We start from the raw sequence: 17,672 nt of genomic DNA, 5'->3' as shown, positions 1-17,672 counted from the left end.
ATAAAGATAATTCCTTATTCTGGCAGTTAATATCCATTACAATATATAATCCATACGTCCCCTAGATTACTAGCTTCTCCACTTTATTTATGTGGTTATTTATATTTAGGAAATATTCCCCTTTTTTAATCTCTGACTTACAAATTCTTGAAGATCAGCTTGGAATGACATAACGTCCATAAATCTCTAGCCCCTCCATGTCCATCTAATGTGGTCTGATTTTACTTTGAATCCCACAGCACTGCTCGGCTTCCTTCTGTGAGGGCTACATTCATATTCATGTCCTTAGCTACTGCAAGGTAGGGTCCAGACAGCACTGACTTTAGACACAGTCGATGCTCGATACAGAATTTCTAGTGGCAGGAAGCACCTAAATAGCTCATGGAAATATCAGTTTTCAACGTAAGTTAACTTAGACCCACACGACTATTGTTACTCAAATCAGTTAAATACAAATTAAAACCATCATCGTAGTATTTATCACGTGGATGAAGATATGCTTATTTTTTTCATAGTAGTAGGGCCAGTTTTTTACTTATTTTATCAGATTTTATCTTTTTTTTTTTGTTTTTACCCACAGTATTCACTGAAGTAATATTTAACTCCAGTGATAAGAAATCCCTTATAAATTTCAGTGATTCCATTTCAACATGCCACAGAAATTAGCTTGTTTTTTTTTTGCTACTGCGATGGTACTATTGGTTGCTTTAAAATATATTTGTATGATTACAAAAGTAAGACCTTTTTATTTTAAGCATTTGGAAAATACATGAAAATAGTAAGAAAAAATTTACTATACACTACCTGATCGGAAAAAAACCTGTTAAAATTAAGTTTATTTCTTACCAGTATTTTTATATACATACAAATTTAGTTTTTTTAAAAAGGTGAGCTAATATTATTTAAACATACATTTTATATTTTATCATGATCATTTTCCTAAGCTATTAGATATTCATACTCATAACTTTAATAACTGCACAGCATTTTATATATACCTGTACCATAATTTATTTTCATATTCATTTTTTCATCTATGAAATTTTCTTCTGAGGTTAAATTCTACCTGTGTTTGGCACTAACATCCTGTAATAAAAATAAGTTACTTCTATTGTGCATCCTATTTTCTAGATGTTGGAATTTTAAATAGCACATGCTTCTTTTTGGAAATACTAATGGGAGAAGTAAAATTTACCAGCCTTTTTCCACTAGGCAAAGAAAAACTAAAGATAAAATACAGCCATGCACCGCTTAACGACAGGGATATGGTTTGTGAAATGTGTCCTTAGGCAATTTCGTCATTGTGAGAACATCACAGAGTGTATTTACACAAACCAAGATGGTATAGCCTACTACCCACCTAAGCTGTACGTATGGTATAGCCTATTGCCGCTTGGCTACAAACCCGGACAGCATATTACTGTACTGCACACTGTAGGCAATCGTAACACAATGGTAAGTATTTGCACATCTAAACGTATCTAAAAGGTGTAGTCAAAATATGGTATTATAATCTTATGGGACCATTGTTGTATATGTGGTCCATCACTGACTGAAACGTAGTTATACGGCACATGACTGTAACTAAAAACATTCTAGTGCAGCGTCATTAGAGAGGGTTAGTCTAGGGCCACAAAGCCACATCAACCGAGGCTAGGACAGAATAGTAATAATGTTCTTCTGATTTATTCTCTGAGGGTTATAGACTCTTGTAAAGCCAAATAGGCTCTTTTTTTTTTTTTTTTTGGTGCCTAGTTCCATGAATTTTTTCTAGCTATACAGAAGTCTAATTAACAAATAAAAATTATATATATTTAAGAAACGCAACTTGATGTGTTGATATATGCGTATTTTGTGGTCAGTTAATAGTTCTGAGAGCAAGGCTAAAATTGAATGGCTATAATAAAACATGAGACAGGAGAGGAGGAAAAAAGCAGAATTTGTATCAACTTACTCGTATTTTCTCTGTTTTCTCTGATGATATTATCTCTTGATTTATGTAATCAAGTGACATCTAAACTTACAACACCCTCTGTTCCCAGAGTTTCTGTTACAAAAGGCTAACAGGACCCAGGGAGGAGGAGGAGACTTAGGAGAGTTCTCAGCTGCATGATGATTAGGAGTAGCCCGGTGCTCAGGGCTGTCTAGCTCTGGCGCTGCACTCACAATCCACAGGAGGACGCTGGTCCAAAGAGTGGGGTGAGAATGTTGATGACATGGCGAGGGACCAGCCACTCTCCTGCCTGGGGAAGGCAGCAGGGGAAGCCACGCCAACAGGGGAAGGGGCGAAAATTCACACTTTGGAAAGTAACACTGCATTGCTTCTCCCCAGCTGGTGCCAATTCATGGAAACGAGGTGTGTCCCCGGGAAGGATTCCCTCTGCTATTTTAACTATCATCACTTTTATCAACTTCGTGGGAAAATTACTATCTGATGAGGTCTGAGGACACTTTTTATGCTGTTGCAATCCTGTATCACGTGACTGGTCACTTACTAGTTGGGAAAACAGACAGTAAATTAAACAGATAAGCTGAAAATTCCCTTTTAGTTGCATTCCCAATGTTATGCGATGCAGAAATCTTATTTCTTCTCCACCCTCTGGTGACAGTCTGTGTTCAGTCTCATTTCACTCTGTCCCATAGCTGGGTACTATTGCTGTACCGCCATCGAGCGCAGCATTAAAGCCAAGTCCAAGGAAAACCTCAGTGTTCTACTTTATGCAGTTTACTCACTTTTATAGAAATTTTGGTCAGATACAAACTAAAAATCTTGGCATGGACTTTTGAGCAATGTAATAATACAGAAGCAGATTCGCTCAGTGACTGATTCTCATGTATACTAAGTTCTAGCAGAATTTTGAGGAAGAAGACTTGAAATTCCCAACAGAATCATAAATAGATTGACAAAGAATACTTAGGTGTAAAAAAGAAATGAGAAGACATTGCTAAGATGCTGGCTTGAGTGGCATGAGGAGAAATATTCAGAAAGTATGTATTTTGACTTCATTTTCTTCCAAGATCGGTCGTTACTTTTTAAATTAAATTAAATTTGTGTAAATGGGATTCTGCCTTCCTGAAAAATAAAGGCTGGCAAAAATATTAGATTTGCATAAATGTTAAAGAAACTCCTGTTGAAAGTACCATTTATCACAAATACTAATAGGCGATGCATCTCCAGTCCCTGCCTGTCAATTCTGTATCGGGTATTTTATTCCTTTCTACTCAGCATTACGTTTAGCAGCAAGATATAAACAAACTCCATGCCTAGAACACTATCTCAGCTGGCAGGAACCGTGCTCCTCTGGTGTTGGATTCTGAGAGGACAGGGACCAGGGAAGATGGGAGGACACTCTCCACGTGTTCCCACTCCAAGGTTCTCTTTGCAAACGCGTATACTCGTAAGTCAAACAACAGGTTTCATTTTTATAGCTGTTTACCTAGTCACCATTTCTTTCTCTTTGTTTGATGCGTGTCCTCCAGAGCAGAGAGGTCTGCTTGCTGCAGATAAGAAGTATAAACGATGGTTTTTGAAATACTGATCAATTAAAGGAAGAACGACCTGAAAGAAAGGAAAAGAAAACAGATCTACGCAGTGGAACCTTGTGGAGGATGCGCGGGCGCTGGGGCTGCGGAGCAGTCAGAGTTCTGTTCCCATGCGACAGTTCCCTGACATCCACGCGGCCAGCAGCACGTCAGGGCACACCTCACTTACATCGCACTCTAACGTCTCCAGCCTGCGGCTGAGGGGCTGGGGGGAGACAAACGTGGTGGGATGTGATTATGGGGAACAGAGCAAATTTTCAACAATTTGGAATTATTCTCAAAATAAAATATTTTCAATATTTTCATATTTTATAGTTCGGTGCCCAACAGGCCCAAAAAGTCACCCATGATGACTGTATTCTATTGAGTCTCTACTATGTGTGAGGATTGCAATTGACATGGTGTCATTTCATTTGTAGCAACTACTCTGTCCTGTGGATGCCATCACTGCTGCTCTACAGGTATTAAATGGAGACACAGACAGTGAGTGACTTACTCAAAGTCATGTTGCAACTTACTTGCCTACGCAATGTTCTTTTCACCTGGCCTTTCTCAAAGCCCACCGCCCACTTCCGTGCCAGTCCTGCTGGCCTCAGGCGCATTCCTTTTCCTTACTCTGTCCACTCACGCCACGTGTCTTTGCACCTGCCATTCCCTCTGTCTGAAATGCTCTTCCACGCTCCATAATCTATTCACTTCACTGCTCCTGCAGACCTCAGCTCAGCGGCACTTCATCAGATAAGCCTTTGCTAAATAAAAGCCCATATTCTCTGCTCCTAGAACATCATTTAAAATTTCACGTTTTGTGTGTGTGATTTTGGACTAAAGTCCCTCTCCCGAGGAGTCTACAGGGTACACGGAAGCAAGAAACATTGCTGGCTTTGTTTCTCATTGTAACCCTTTCCTGGCCTCTAGAACTGCTCATTGGTCTGTTTTCTTAACCACTCAATCCCCAGTGCCGAGGGCTGTGTGGGGCCCATAGTAAGCACTGGATAAATATGTGTTGGATGAATAAATGAAAAAAATACTAATAATTGGCATTGCCCATATTCAAACTCAAGTCTATCTAAATATACTTTTTTTTCCTACCACATGGGATAGCACAGTTATATATTATGGAGGAATACACAAATTTTTATTGATCTTCCTTGAAAGTTGTGACATTGCCTGAATTTAGTGATTAGCACATAGTAGGCACTCAATTAATATGGTGAATCAATGAAGATAGACTTAGTAGAAATTAAGTCACATTAAGCATCTGTAAACAAAATCACTACGGGTGCTGAGTATACAGGCAACAGACTGTATTTTAAAGGTATGATGAGAGGCCATGAATACAGCCCTCTGATAAGTGGCTACCAAGGCAGATTACAATCTAGTAGACACTGGAGAGACATATAGACATATCTCTCTCTATCTACCTATGGCTAACAATGCACACCCCAGGACAAACTTCAGATCTTCACATGTTTGGAACAGACTCTGAGTGCTATAGTCAGTAGAAAGAAAAGACAAGAGAAACCTCCTTTCCAGTAAAGGACATCATTCCGAAAACATACTAGAAGCCAAATAGCAATCAATCAAAAAGCATGCTATTTTAGAATCCATATGAAGATGCATTTGTAGCAAATATCTGTAATAACTACTGAATGGAGGCACTTTGAAAGGAAATGGAGAGCCATAGTTAGGTCTTCAGGGTAACTACAAGGCGTGGTAAACAGGAAAGCTTACCCAAGGGCATTGTGTCTTCATGACAACCGCCAGGCCACTGCCTAATGCCTGACACAGACTAGGCACCACATAAATACTGAGAAAGTGAATTAAACCAATACGGAGACTTTTAACTCTTCATCCCCTTCCCTTTTTGGCCAAAAGGAAGTGATGAATTTCTAGTAATACAGCAAATTCTTGATAAATCCTTATGAAATGGAATGGATAACAGCAATGGGATATATTGCATATATGAACAATTTATCCTCTCTGAACCTCTATAAAACGGGTAGGACTAAGGTCTTACAATAAAGATCCTATACTAACGCTTCTTGAAATGTACCCATTTATAAATTAACTACTGCATTTCCTAATTATAAAAGAAATACTCATCTAAAAATTAAAGTCATAACAATATTCAAATGTTAAGAAAGATTTTTCTTCTGCATCATATGATAAAGACAACATGCCAGCTTGAATTAAACCCCTGATAGAATGAAGTCATTTGAGGACGACAGTAGGGAAATCAGAGCAAGTTAAAGTATGACCACGTGTGCTGGGAGCATGATTCATGCAGTTATTTTCATGCCACGGAATATTCACTTGTAGTAAAATTCACATTTGTAGACAAGTACATTCTGAAACGGGGCAACAAGCTAATGAGTATATTTTGTAAGCAAACATACTGAAGCAAAAACAAGATGGATTGTATACTGTACTTTTGCAAAGAACTTGATTTCTTGCTCATAAGGGAAATGTTCTCCTTTGCCTCTGCTGCCACCATCTGTAGATATGAAGAGTTTTTAGGTACATGTTGCACTTCAAGCACTAGAAGAATATTCACCCAAAATGCAAAGTTTAAAAGGCATTGCTAAATGTCTTATCCCACTAAGCTGAATACAAAAAGCCAACCAAAATTACAAAGGCTAACTTCAACAGTGTAATTTAAAAAAAGGATTTTTTAAAAAAATACACAAATGCAAACAAAAATGCCATTAAGGACAGACAGCCCATATTCATGGTTAGGAGCACAAACACTTGTGTGGTTTTGAGATCTTACTCACAGGTAGGAGGGAAAATGGAATAGAATAAAGTAAAACTCCCAGGCCGTCATTAGCCTTTAGGAAAGGAAGCTCACTGGGGAGAGGAAAATGAGTATAAATCGAGTCCACATAATTGCTTAGACTTTAACCCTGGCCTCTAATAAAGATGGTTATCTCTTGGTGTAACTGAAAGTTAAAGCTTCCAATTTTAATATACAAAGTCAAAATCTGCAGGAAGTCAGAGTCTGCAATGAGGAGGAAGGTAACAATTTTAATACTAAGTTGGGAAATTAGCATTCTGCTAAAGAATAAAGAAGTTCTGACCTATGTCAAAAGATAATTTCCATAAGCAAAGCAAAAACACCCAAGTCTTCCCCCATGGTTTTGAAAATGATTCAAGGTTAAGATTAGTTTAACCTAATGAATTTACTTTAGAAGGTGGCTTTTCTTACCTCCTTCATGCATACAGAAGAGGTAATATATATATAGAAGAGGTAATAATAAACTATAATAACCATGATGACAGGCAGAACATATTGGAGAGCTAAAAAATTCATAATTTTATATCATGTTTTAGTAAAATTTGTAAGCAGAGCTTCCAGATTTTATCAGAACCAAACTGACTTTGCTTGAAAAAATTCTTTTGCAAACAGAAACAAAAATAATTTCAGATGTACTTTATCAAATCTTAGCCATAAATTCAGGATAATTTTTAGGAAATTCAGGTAATATTTTATAATACCAGAACAAAGTTCTCTCCCCATGAACAGATAAAAGAAAACGATGTCTTTTTAACAGTTGCAAATTTCATTTTTGTACTACTTTGTCATTAAATCTCTTTTGAGCACATTATGCAAAATGGCTGGGTCCATATAAGCGACTTTCTCATATAAAGTATGTCAAGGCAAAATTTTATGCACAGCCAAATCTGTTAATATTTCAAGGAATAGGAAATTTCTTGTCTTTTACTGCACATTTATACAAAAATGCTTATGTGCAAAATGCAAAAAGATTTGGAAAGAATATGATCTATGGAATAATACAATAATTAGAAAAAGGCATATACGTATTCTTACTATCGCAATTAGCTTAGGTCTAGGAATGAGTAAGCTAAAGATGTGTTGCAAAGACAATATGAGAAGGATAAAGGGAGACAGCAATATAGCAGTCTTCCTTGCAATAACAATGAAAGATGGAAATTAAAATAAATGATGGTGTTGACAATCACAGCTCTATCTGTTCCTCTAACAGAGTTATACATAATTTGCCCAGGCACGGACATGCATAAAAGGTACGTACAACAATAGAAATCGTAAAAAATGTTATTTTGTTGGGCTCTGTCACTGTAACCTACTTTCTCCCCAGTGTCCTGTTTATAACTGCGGTCCCCAACTCCCAGGCCACAGACAGCTACCGGGGCCATGGCCTGTTAGGAACCTGGCCACACAGCTTCATCTGCATTTACAGCTGCTCCCCACTGCTCCCATCCCACCCGCTTTCCCCCACAGAAGAAAAATTATCTTCTATGAAAACAGTCCCTGGTGCCAAAAAGGTTGGGGACCACTGGTTTATAAAACCCTCTGCCTTGTGGAAAGAATGAAATGTGTTAAGTTGGAGGAATGTGTCCTGGAGCAAGATTCTCATCTCTCCCTACACACAATGGAATGGGTAGTTTATTCAGAAATTTGAATAAAGCTTGTACGATACCTGAACACGTTTCTACCTTTCACATTTGTATTTCTGCTTTCCACGTGAAGGTAAAAAAATCAAAACCAAAAATATTTTCTTGTTCCTTTCTCCAAACGATTACTCATTTTTGCCCCTTTTCTCCTCTGCCATGCCAGAAAGAAGACTGGATCTTGGAGGCGCTCCTCCATCAGATCCTTTTAAAGGCGGATCAGAAATTGCAATATTTAACCTTGTGCACGAGTGCTTCAGAAATTCACCACTGCTTCGTTTGCTTTCTTGGAGGTCAAATTTCACTAATTCGGGCTAATCTGCCTACTTGTTAGGATGAATCAGGAATCATATTTTTAAAAATTATAGTTGTAAGAGTTACAGAGAGATTGTTATATATTATAGTCTGTATGGTTAGTTTTTATGAAAAAGATGATTAAGAAGAGAGCAATAATGCGGTATTTAGGCTGTAGATAAAGAGGCAGGTAGAAAGAAAGGGCAGTTGTCCATGAGAATAATGGTCAACTGGAAAATCTTTAATCACATTTGGGATATAGGGAGCCAGAAACAAGAAAATACCAGAGCTCGAATTTCTAAAAACTGTAACCTGAGGCTGTGCCAGAAACTAAATTTAAAGTCTAAGAAAAACAGCAGCTAAACGATGCAGGATGACGGGCCCAGAAGAAACATGTTGAAAGACAGAAGGTGGCTGGGTGCGGTGGCTCACGCCTGTGATCCTAGCATTCTGGGCGGCCGAGGCAGGAGGATCACTCGAGGTCAGGAGTTCGAGACCAGCCTGAGCAAGAGTAATACCCTGGCTCCACTAAAAATAGAAAAATTAGCCAGGCATGGTGGTGCGTGCCTGTAGTCCCAGCTACTTGGGAGGCTGATGCAGGAGGATCCCTTGAACCCAGGAGTTGGAGGTTGTAGTGAGCTATGATGACACCACTGCACTCTACCCAGGGCGACAGTGAGACTCTGTCTCAGAAAAAAAAAAAAAAAAAAAAAAAGAAGATAGAAGGAATGAGTATATGAGTATTAAACACAAAAACAAAAAGAAAACCTTGCGAGTGAAAAAGAAAATAAAAAGACAATGGCCAGAAGAACACACTGTTTTCAAAAGGGAACAAACTGTACTTCCTTATATCATATTCCCAACCAGTGTCTGGAAGATGATCTGACATGAAGGTGAGTAATTAACAAGTTGAATTTTAATTCAACATTGCTGGGGAGGATCATGAAATAACGGAAGTGATAGGAGGCTGCTTTGATGGTTGTTCTGAATTTAAAACACAAAACAGTGAGCTCCTTTTGTGTTGAGGTGGGGGCCTGGGCTAGTTGGGGAGAGGGTCTTTCCTTGTACCCTAGGAGAATAATAAAGAATTCTGCACCGCAGGTACTCCAGCATAAAAGTACGTCCCTACAAAAGCTAAACTCAAGGCCTTAATTTACTATGTTTAGAATTTTTGAGAATCTACAGAGCTTTAGAGTTTTTTTAAATGAGTAGAGCAATTAATATCACAGAAAATATTTAACTGTATCTTAAAATTTTGATGTCGTTCTAATGTATCTTTCAAAATGAAAAAAAAATCAATACCAATAAACATAAGAAGAAAAGAATTACATGTCAGATTTTTGTTTTTGTTTTGTTTTTTGAGATAGGGTCTTACCATGTTGCCCAGGATGCTCTTGAACTCTTGGGCTCAAGCAATCCTCCCACTTCAGCCTCCCAAGTATATACATATGTTAGATTTTTTTTTAAAGTTCACAGACTTTACCCATTCACTAAGAACTTGTCTATCTATTGACTGTTGGACGCTACTTAGTACTAGGATGAATAGGACATGCTTATACTCTCAGGAAACAGCCCAGTAGTCTACGCTTTTCTACATCCTGATGTTGTAAACATTAAGAACAACAAAAACTGGGCTATTAGCAATAGGAATATGGTACCCACCAAACTCCAGGATATACTGATGGGCTTCATCCACATAACGAATGAGTTGTTGAAGGAAACTATAAGCAAATCGTTTCTCAATAGAAGGTGTATCCAATTCCAGGTCCTTAAATCCTCTAGAATAGCAAAAGATGAAATACGAAAAGCAATTTACACAAAGTCTCTTAGAAGGTAAAATTTTTATAAAAAAGAAAGTATACAAATATACACGTTTTGAAGTTCATCATATATTCTTGTAGCTCAAGGGAAAAACGAGATTTACTTTGTAAGGAATACTTTGCATGTAACATAAAACTGGAGTGAATAACTCTATTTCTATGCAATAAAGTGTTGCCTTTACAAAAACAGACTGTGATTTTTTGGCCTAGGGATTTTGCCTACATGATGCAAGGTGATTTAATATAAGTAGCAAAGGAACACAGCATTCTGAACAAACTAAACAGTAGCTCTAAGGTTTAAACAGATCCTTGAATTCACTTTAAGCTTTAAATCTGAGAGAGATATTTAAATATTCAGTCTTATGAAAAGACTAGGAAACTGGGGTAGGTGCACTTTTACCTGGATACAACATATCCATTGATCTGCAAGAACTTGAGGATGTCCTGTGCTTTCTCCCTGTCCTTGGCTTTCTCTTTGGCTGTCAGTGTATCATACGGCACCAGCAGGGGATGGTTTCCACCTCCTAGGAGAATGTCAGGATAAGAACACAGCATGGTAATTTGAACATCATCTTAGATGAGACACACCACACATATAACAGGACCACACCACAAAACTTTCCCTATCCTTTAATAACACATAGTGCATATGAGACTCATTAAGACTTCTGCCTCTACTGCCTTTAATATTCCGATTAATTCAGGAAAACTGGTCAAAGAAAGACTGCATTTGCCTTGTGAGAGGCAATTAAAACATGAACATACATGCATCTGCAATATCGGATGCCAACAACATCTGCAGTAACCAAGGAGGGAGAACCAGCTGCAGTCTCTTCTCTCTTCAAAGGAATTACGAGTTGAAACAGACACTAAAACATACTCAGCTGGATCTAGTAAAATTGTAAGGCATGTTTCAGGTGTTATGCTCATTCTCTGCCCCACAAAGAGAAGAGAAAAAAATGTCTTAAATATGAAATTTTTATGACACCTCTCAGATCTGAGAGTACTTTATGGTCATGTTATTTATGACTACACAAAACCCTAGGAAGATGTGCTAAGTTAAAACTTGATCATTCTTAACTAATACTTCGCTGATTAAAAAATTTTGGCAAACAACTTCTATCAAGAGTCTAGATTTCTAGTATACCTATTCTGGTGAGAAATACTAAAAGTATTCTATTCTTTAGATTTAAAACTTCTAGAAAATACTTAAAGTTTAAAAAGTAATAAGGAGAAAAAATTTCTAAAATTATAAATTTTGTTAAAGTTTTTGCAAATTTTTTAATAAAAATATAAACAAATGCACTGTTGATTTCAGATATAAAGATCTGATACAAAGATGCTGTTAAAGCAGTAGCAAACGGAATGGCATGATATGCCCCAAATTTAAAGTTTATAAAGCACGTATGGCAATATGCAGCGTGCGGGATGCTGAATCATCCTGAAATACAACTGCTACGGGAATTCTAGGAAGAAAAAAATGAAAAATAAACATATTGTTTGAATTATGATAATAACATATAGCCTATTAAATCAGTTTCCAGTGTAGTTTAGCCAAGAGCTACAAAAACAATCCTAAATGTTGAATTTTCCCTATACAGTAAATAAACAAGCAAAAATGCAGAGAAAGTGTCCTGTTTTCCTAGAGCTGGCTTTGACTGAGAGTGCCATCTCAGAGTCTAGTGCCATCTAGACATGCAATCACCCGCCGGACTTTGTGACCATTAGGTGACACTATACTACCATAAATGCAAGGGAACAGTCAAGAGCTACCAAGCTAACAAATATGAAGCACAGTGAGGAGCTGTCATTTATTTCATAGTATGACATTAAGAGTATCAAGCATACTACAGTTGCCAGAAGACAATACTAACATGTTGTGAATAGCAAAAAAGGACATAGAAAATGTTCATGAAGTGCACCGAGAGCCAAATTTGACTTCTGTCCTAATCAGAGATCCAATTTAACAGGATACTTGATGAGGACAGTGTAATTTTTAAAAATGTATCATATATTTTCAAATAGCTAGAGGAGCAAATTTTGAATGCTACCAACACAGAGCAAGATAAATGCTTGAGGTGATGGATATGTTTGACTTGAACATTACATACTTTACACATGTACTGACATATCATACTGCAACCCATAAATATATATAATCATTATGTGCCAATTAAAAACAATAAAAGCAATTGTTAAAAATCAAGCATCTATTAATAATTCAATCATCCTAATTTATCCAACCATCACCTATTAGAGCTCCATCATTACACTTAGTCCTAGGGAATTTTATTAATTCGGCAACTAAGTTTGTAATCCACAATGATCTGAGGGTCATATACCAATGGGTTACTCTGGGGGAGGTGGAGGGAGGGAGAGACAGAGAGAAAGAGATCAGTAATTTAAAAATCCTAAGAACACAAAGTATCTTCTGCCTCTGAAACTCTCCCCACCTTGTGAGACCTCCACTGAACTAATGAGGTGGGTAATTTGAAGTCAGCCGGCGGAGCCGTCCCGTGCCTTTGCTGTGCCTCCTAACAGTGACTGCGGGGCATTCCCCTTGCTCTTCCAACCCTCATCTTTCCCAATTATGACATGAGTGTGGGTGTCTTGTGCGGAAGGAAACCAGCTACGGGAACAGGCGGTGGTTCCTAAGATACTGCGTCAAACATTCTAGCACCGGCCGGCGAACTCATTCATACTAAAGGGTCAAAAATGCTTGATACTAGGGCTGTCCTTGGCGTCACAACAGCTCACTTTGATACAAAATACTTGACCCGGTGGTGGGGAAAGAATAATAGAAAGAGATGCCAGCTCTTTACATTTTTCACTAACGTGGCAGTGCTGATCATATACTTTTTTGGACTTTTACTCCTTTATTTCTCTTAATGATATACTCCTTATGGCACCTGATGTCCCCCAAAACTTTGCTAGATTCCTAAAGCTAACTGGGACAGCACTGAAGACCAGAAGCCCAGGGCAAGCGAAAGAGGGGCTTCACTCCAGATTTTTCTGATGCAGATTCATCTTCTGCACATAGATGCAGGGGTGATGAAAGAGATCAGAACGGGTGGAAATGAAACTGCAGTTTCAGCGCTGATTGTTTTAGTGTTTCTGAGTTCCCACGTCTCTGTTTTTCTCTCTCTCTCCCCTGTCTTTGTCTCTCTCTCTCTCTCTCTCTCACACACACACACACACACATAGAGGTACCAAGACTGAGCGGCGACAGGCACCGTCCACCCTCCCACCCAGACCTTCTTGGCAGTGGAAGCAGAGCTGGCAGGACACAGCTGCCTACTCCACTGGTTATGAGCATCCTCCCTACAAGTAACATCCCCAGGTGGGAAAACAAATTTGAGAAAAGACGTGTAGTTTCTGTTCTGTCCACAGTCTCAAGCTGACCTTCTCTTTCCAAGACTCACTTCTCTGCTTTGTTAATCTCAATAACCTAAAAGCCAGGTTCCAGTACTGTATAGTTCAACACCTTTCCTACTGGTCTGCCATTTTGGTCCTAAACCACTCACTTCCTCTGTTAAGAGGAGATGCACGTGGGCAGTGAGAAAGGTTAATGACTGTGAGGACCAATTTCACCTGTCTTATCATTTAGGTTGCTGCAACCAGGTTTCCCAAATATGTTATAGGAATTTGGGACAATTTTTTTTACAACAAGCTGGATGCAGAAGTAGGAATGTTCCATTTATGAGTGGCATGACTTAAATAAAACATTGACTGTAGGACACTCAATATCTGGCCCAGAAATTAGAAGCAATGCTGATTTTCTAGCATGCTTATTTAGCAAAGCAGCACAAGTTCCATATCTGTAATCCAAAAAATCACAAACCTCAAATGCTCCAAAATCCAAAATTTTTTGAACACTGACATGACACGCAAAGGAAATGCGCACTGGAGTATTTCAGATTTGGGGTTTTGGGATTAGGGATGCTGAACTGGTGAAGTATATGCAAATATTCCAAAATCTGAAAAAATTCAAAAACCTAAACACTTCTGGTCCCAAGGATTTCTGATAAGGGATACTCAACTTCTAACAACATAGCTGCTTATTAATTTTAATTTTAACCCAACCATAGTGACTGAAACATAGCTGGGGAAAAGGGAACGGATTTCTTTCATGTAATCTGTTCATGTAAAAAATAGTAATTTTGTTTATTAGTCATGTGGACAATATCCCTCAAGCATTTTACTCAGCAAAATTCTATGATTCATTTGCTATCCACGCATCCATGGGCCAGCCAATGAATAAATCCTTCATTTACCACACATTCATCGAGTGTTTTAGAATAACAGGCACAGATCTGAGCCACATTTTACAATAGGCAATTTAAAATGTAGAATCCTCTCCTTGTCTCTCTGTGACCAATCCTACTATAATCCGGGTTATTCTGTTTCCTAGTGCTTGGTACTGGTACCACCCTACTATATCACACACAGCTATCCCTTTCACTACGAAATACCCCCATCTTGCAAAAATCTTCTCCTCTCTATTTTTACCTATCCTAATAAATAGAAATGGAAGATTTCTTGGTGCCCAGAACTGTACAATAAGGATTACAAAAGAAGTAAAACTTGGGGTCCTGAACTTGAAAAATTGTATTCCCATAAACCCACATAGGAAGTCATTACAGAGAGAGTGTGTGCACACATACACACGTACACACACACACACACATACACACTATAAACAATATGTGTACAGACTAATGACAAATAACAATGAAAGAGATCATCAGTGTAGGATACATTAAACTGAAGACAATATGCAAATAAGACTTGAGAAATGACTAAGAGAATACTAGATCGCTTTAGTATTTTTAAAGAAGAAAAGAGCAAGCAAAATCATGTAAGAGACAGTAACGTGACGGACTAGACAAAAGAAAGAGGCTGAGACAGGAAATAAAATGGGATGAGATAAGAGATTAAGTTAGAAATGAGAGTCAAGAAGTGAGGTCTAAGTAATTAATAGAACACTTTGGATATTATTAATAGGAAAATAAGTATAAATGGCTATACGCTAAAATGGGTAAAAGAGAGCCATCAAAATTCTGAGACACAAGAAAATATATACTAGCAGTCAGGAAATTACAGAAATTCCACTTTGAATCTGTTATAGGCACATTTGAACCATTCTAGTAAAATAAATGCATAACGAGCTTTTGTGCTTAAAAGACTATTTCATCCATATACTCATGTAGTTGAGCTCTAATTATTTTTGATAAAGGTTTTTAGGTAATATTACCTTTGGACTCCAATTCCATTTTCTTTTTCTTTGCCCATATATTATGGTAATTTTCAGCCATCATTTCTGCCATAGCCTTAAAAGAACAAAATATTTAGCAGCTAATAAATAAAAAAGGACAACATTGCTTTCTAATATGTAATATAAAACATGCCTTATATGAATCAATCATAGAGTATTAGTGCTAAGATACATTTAAAAGATAATCAAACAGCTTTCTCATTTGGAATCCAAATTCCAAAGAATTCTAATGATTTGCAATGTTATATAGTAACTAAATAGCTGAGCTGATTCTATAGGAATGGTCATGGTTATTTATTTATAATGTTTAACAACATGTTTGATCAATTCAATAATGAAACTTCAAAATAGCTATGAACTGTAACAAAAGAAATATTTGTTTACAAGTTCTTGTTTTAATTTTCAAAGCTTTAAAAGATGACCTAAACCTCATGAAACACTGAATGCAAAGAACATTACATGGAAAGTCAAAAATGTGACTTCTGGATCAATCTCTGCCCAACCTAGGTGAGAGACCTCAGATTAGCCACATTAGTCTTTCTGTGGCCTTCTGCATGTTGATAAACTTATCTCTAAGATTCTGTTCACTTTTGATTTTCCAGTTTACTATGTCATTTTAATACATTCATACAGAAACAATAATAAAGGGCAAACCAAACAATTTAACAACTCAAAAAGTTTATATTTACTTCTTTATTTGTCTTGGAATAATACAGTTACTAACAACGTCAATATCATTGTTCGAATATCATATTGACCTGTTAACTTAGGTTCCAAGGCAGCAAATTTTTCACCCCCAGGGAAAGTAAAAAGCAATAAATTTTATCTCCATTCAAATTTTTCATTTCAAATTAGGTTCCTTAGTGACAAAGGAGAATAGATAAGACCATGAACAGAGCAAGCAGAATAGCGTTAATTTCCCTGGATAAACAATTTGAAAATTAAGATGATCCTTGAGCAGAGCATTTATTTACCCTATTCTCACATATAACCACATAATATTAGGATTTTAATGAATATTATCTTTAAGAAAAATATGTTATGTGGAGGAAAGACCCTAGAAAAAGTTTTATCAACTTTGGTGGCACTAAAAGTTTAGGGTATATAATCTATAAACTGTGGACACATTATATGATAACCACATTCAAACAATTCATGCTGAGAAGTATATACAAGAAAGTGTTACAGCATGCATTTAAAAACGAAACTTGGAGGATATTTTTAAAAAGTAACAGTACTTACATGCAGGTCTCTGGATAGCGTAACATTACTCATGTCAATGGCCCGGGGGCTATAACCATGGGCAGCATCTACAGAAACCTAGATCAAAATCGTGCCTTATTAAAAACCCTGTGCAGAAAGACTTAAGAGACTTAGAAATACAAGGCAAACATAATGTTTTCTCAGCTTAAACTGGCAATTACCTATACAAAATAATTTTGCAAACATATCTAGCAAATTATATTTGGGTGCCTGACAATAATTTATGATTAACATTAAATACATCCAAATATCTTAGGGACTGACAATCCCAAAAGTTAATAAGAATTCAACAAATTACGCAGTGAATCCAAAATCCTGAAACATTACCTTACCTTAACGCAAAGGACCATTGCATTCATGAATTTCTTACAAATTCTAATTGGCTGCACTGAAATTTATTCTTTTTCATGAAAGCAATAGTTAATCAAAGAGGTCAATATTTACAAATGTCTTTGTGGGTCAAAGGATAAAAGGATACGTTAGGATAAAAAATAGCCAACTTTTTAATTATAAAAGTATATCATATGGTATTCAATGGTTTACAAAGAAATCCTTGATGCTCAGCCAAGTCTTCCTTAATTTCTAAATTTAGGCTTTTAAAAAATGAATTGTATCTTCTCATCAGTATTAAGAATGTGTTTCGCTACCATTCTGGGCACTTACCTTGTTCCACCCAATGGGCTATTATATGAAAGTTTACCATAGAAATGAGCTCTGGTTCCTGCTTATAAATCTAAAATTATATCATATTTCATAATTGCATATTCTCTCTTTAGAAATGAATAAACACAAAACAGACTAAAAGCAAAATAAAAATATAGCCTGTGTCGTGCTTGCAGAATGAAAGAGGCTGAAATATGCTATAATTAATAATGACCTCATGAGCAATACTCAACTTATACTCAACTTATACTCAGTTTGGACTGAACCCTGGCTTCTACGTCTTTACCATCTAAGAATGAAATGCATAATACAATCACCAGGTTAAGATCATGCTGGTTTTCCATGTCCCAGCAAGCATGTGGTCCAATGTAAAAGTGTATTCC

At 37.0% G+C, this 17,672-nt stretch overlaps 1 protein-coding gene across 1 annotated transcript in view; it reads right to left on the bottom strand.

Annotated features, from left to right (window-relative positions):
- Positions 1-17,672, bottom strand: part of RYR2 (ryanodine receptor 2) — a 467,985-nt gene that overhangs the window by 126,654 nt on the left and 323,659 nt on the right. The window contains exons 57-62 of the mRNA XM_069484586.1: positions 16,606-16,683; positions 15,343-15,418; positions 10,489-10,612; positions 9,931-10,046; positions 5,973-6,037; positions 3,438-3,559 (exon numbers count right to left, since the gene is read on the bottom strand). Of these exons, the coding sequence (XP_069340687.1) occupies positions 3,438-3,559; positions 5,973-6,037; positions 9,931-10,046; positions 10,489-10,612; positions 15,343-15,418; positions 16,606-16,683 (581 nt within the window). The remainder of the gene's footprint in view (positions 1-3,437; positions 3,560-5,972; positions 6,038-9,930; positions 10,047-10,488; positions 10,613-15,342; positions 15,419-16,605; positions 16,684-17,672) is intronic.

This window comes from Eulemur rufifrons, chromosome 11, assembly GCF_041146395.1.
Source record: "Eulemur rufifrons isolate Redbay chromosome 11, OSU_ERuf_1, whole genome shotgun sequence".
In the NCBI taxonomy this organism is placed as follows: Eukaryota; Metazoa; Chordata; class Mammalia; order Primates; family Lemuridae; genus Eulemur; species Eulemur rufifrons.
This window is presented reverse-complemented; position numbering and strand designations above follow the sequence as displayed.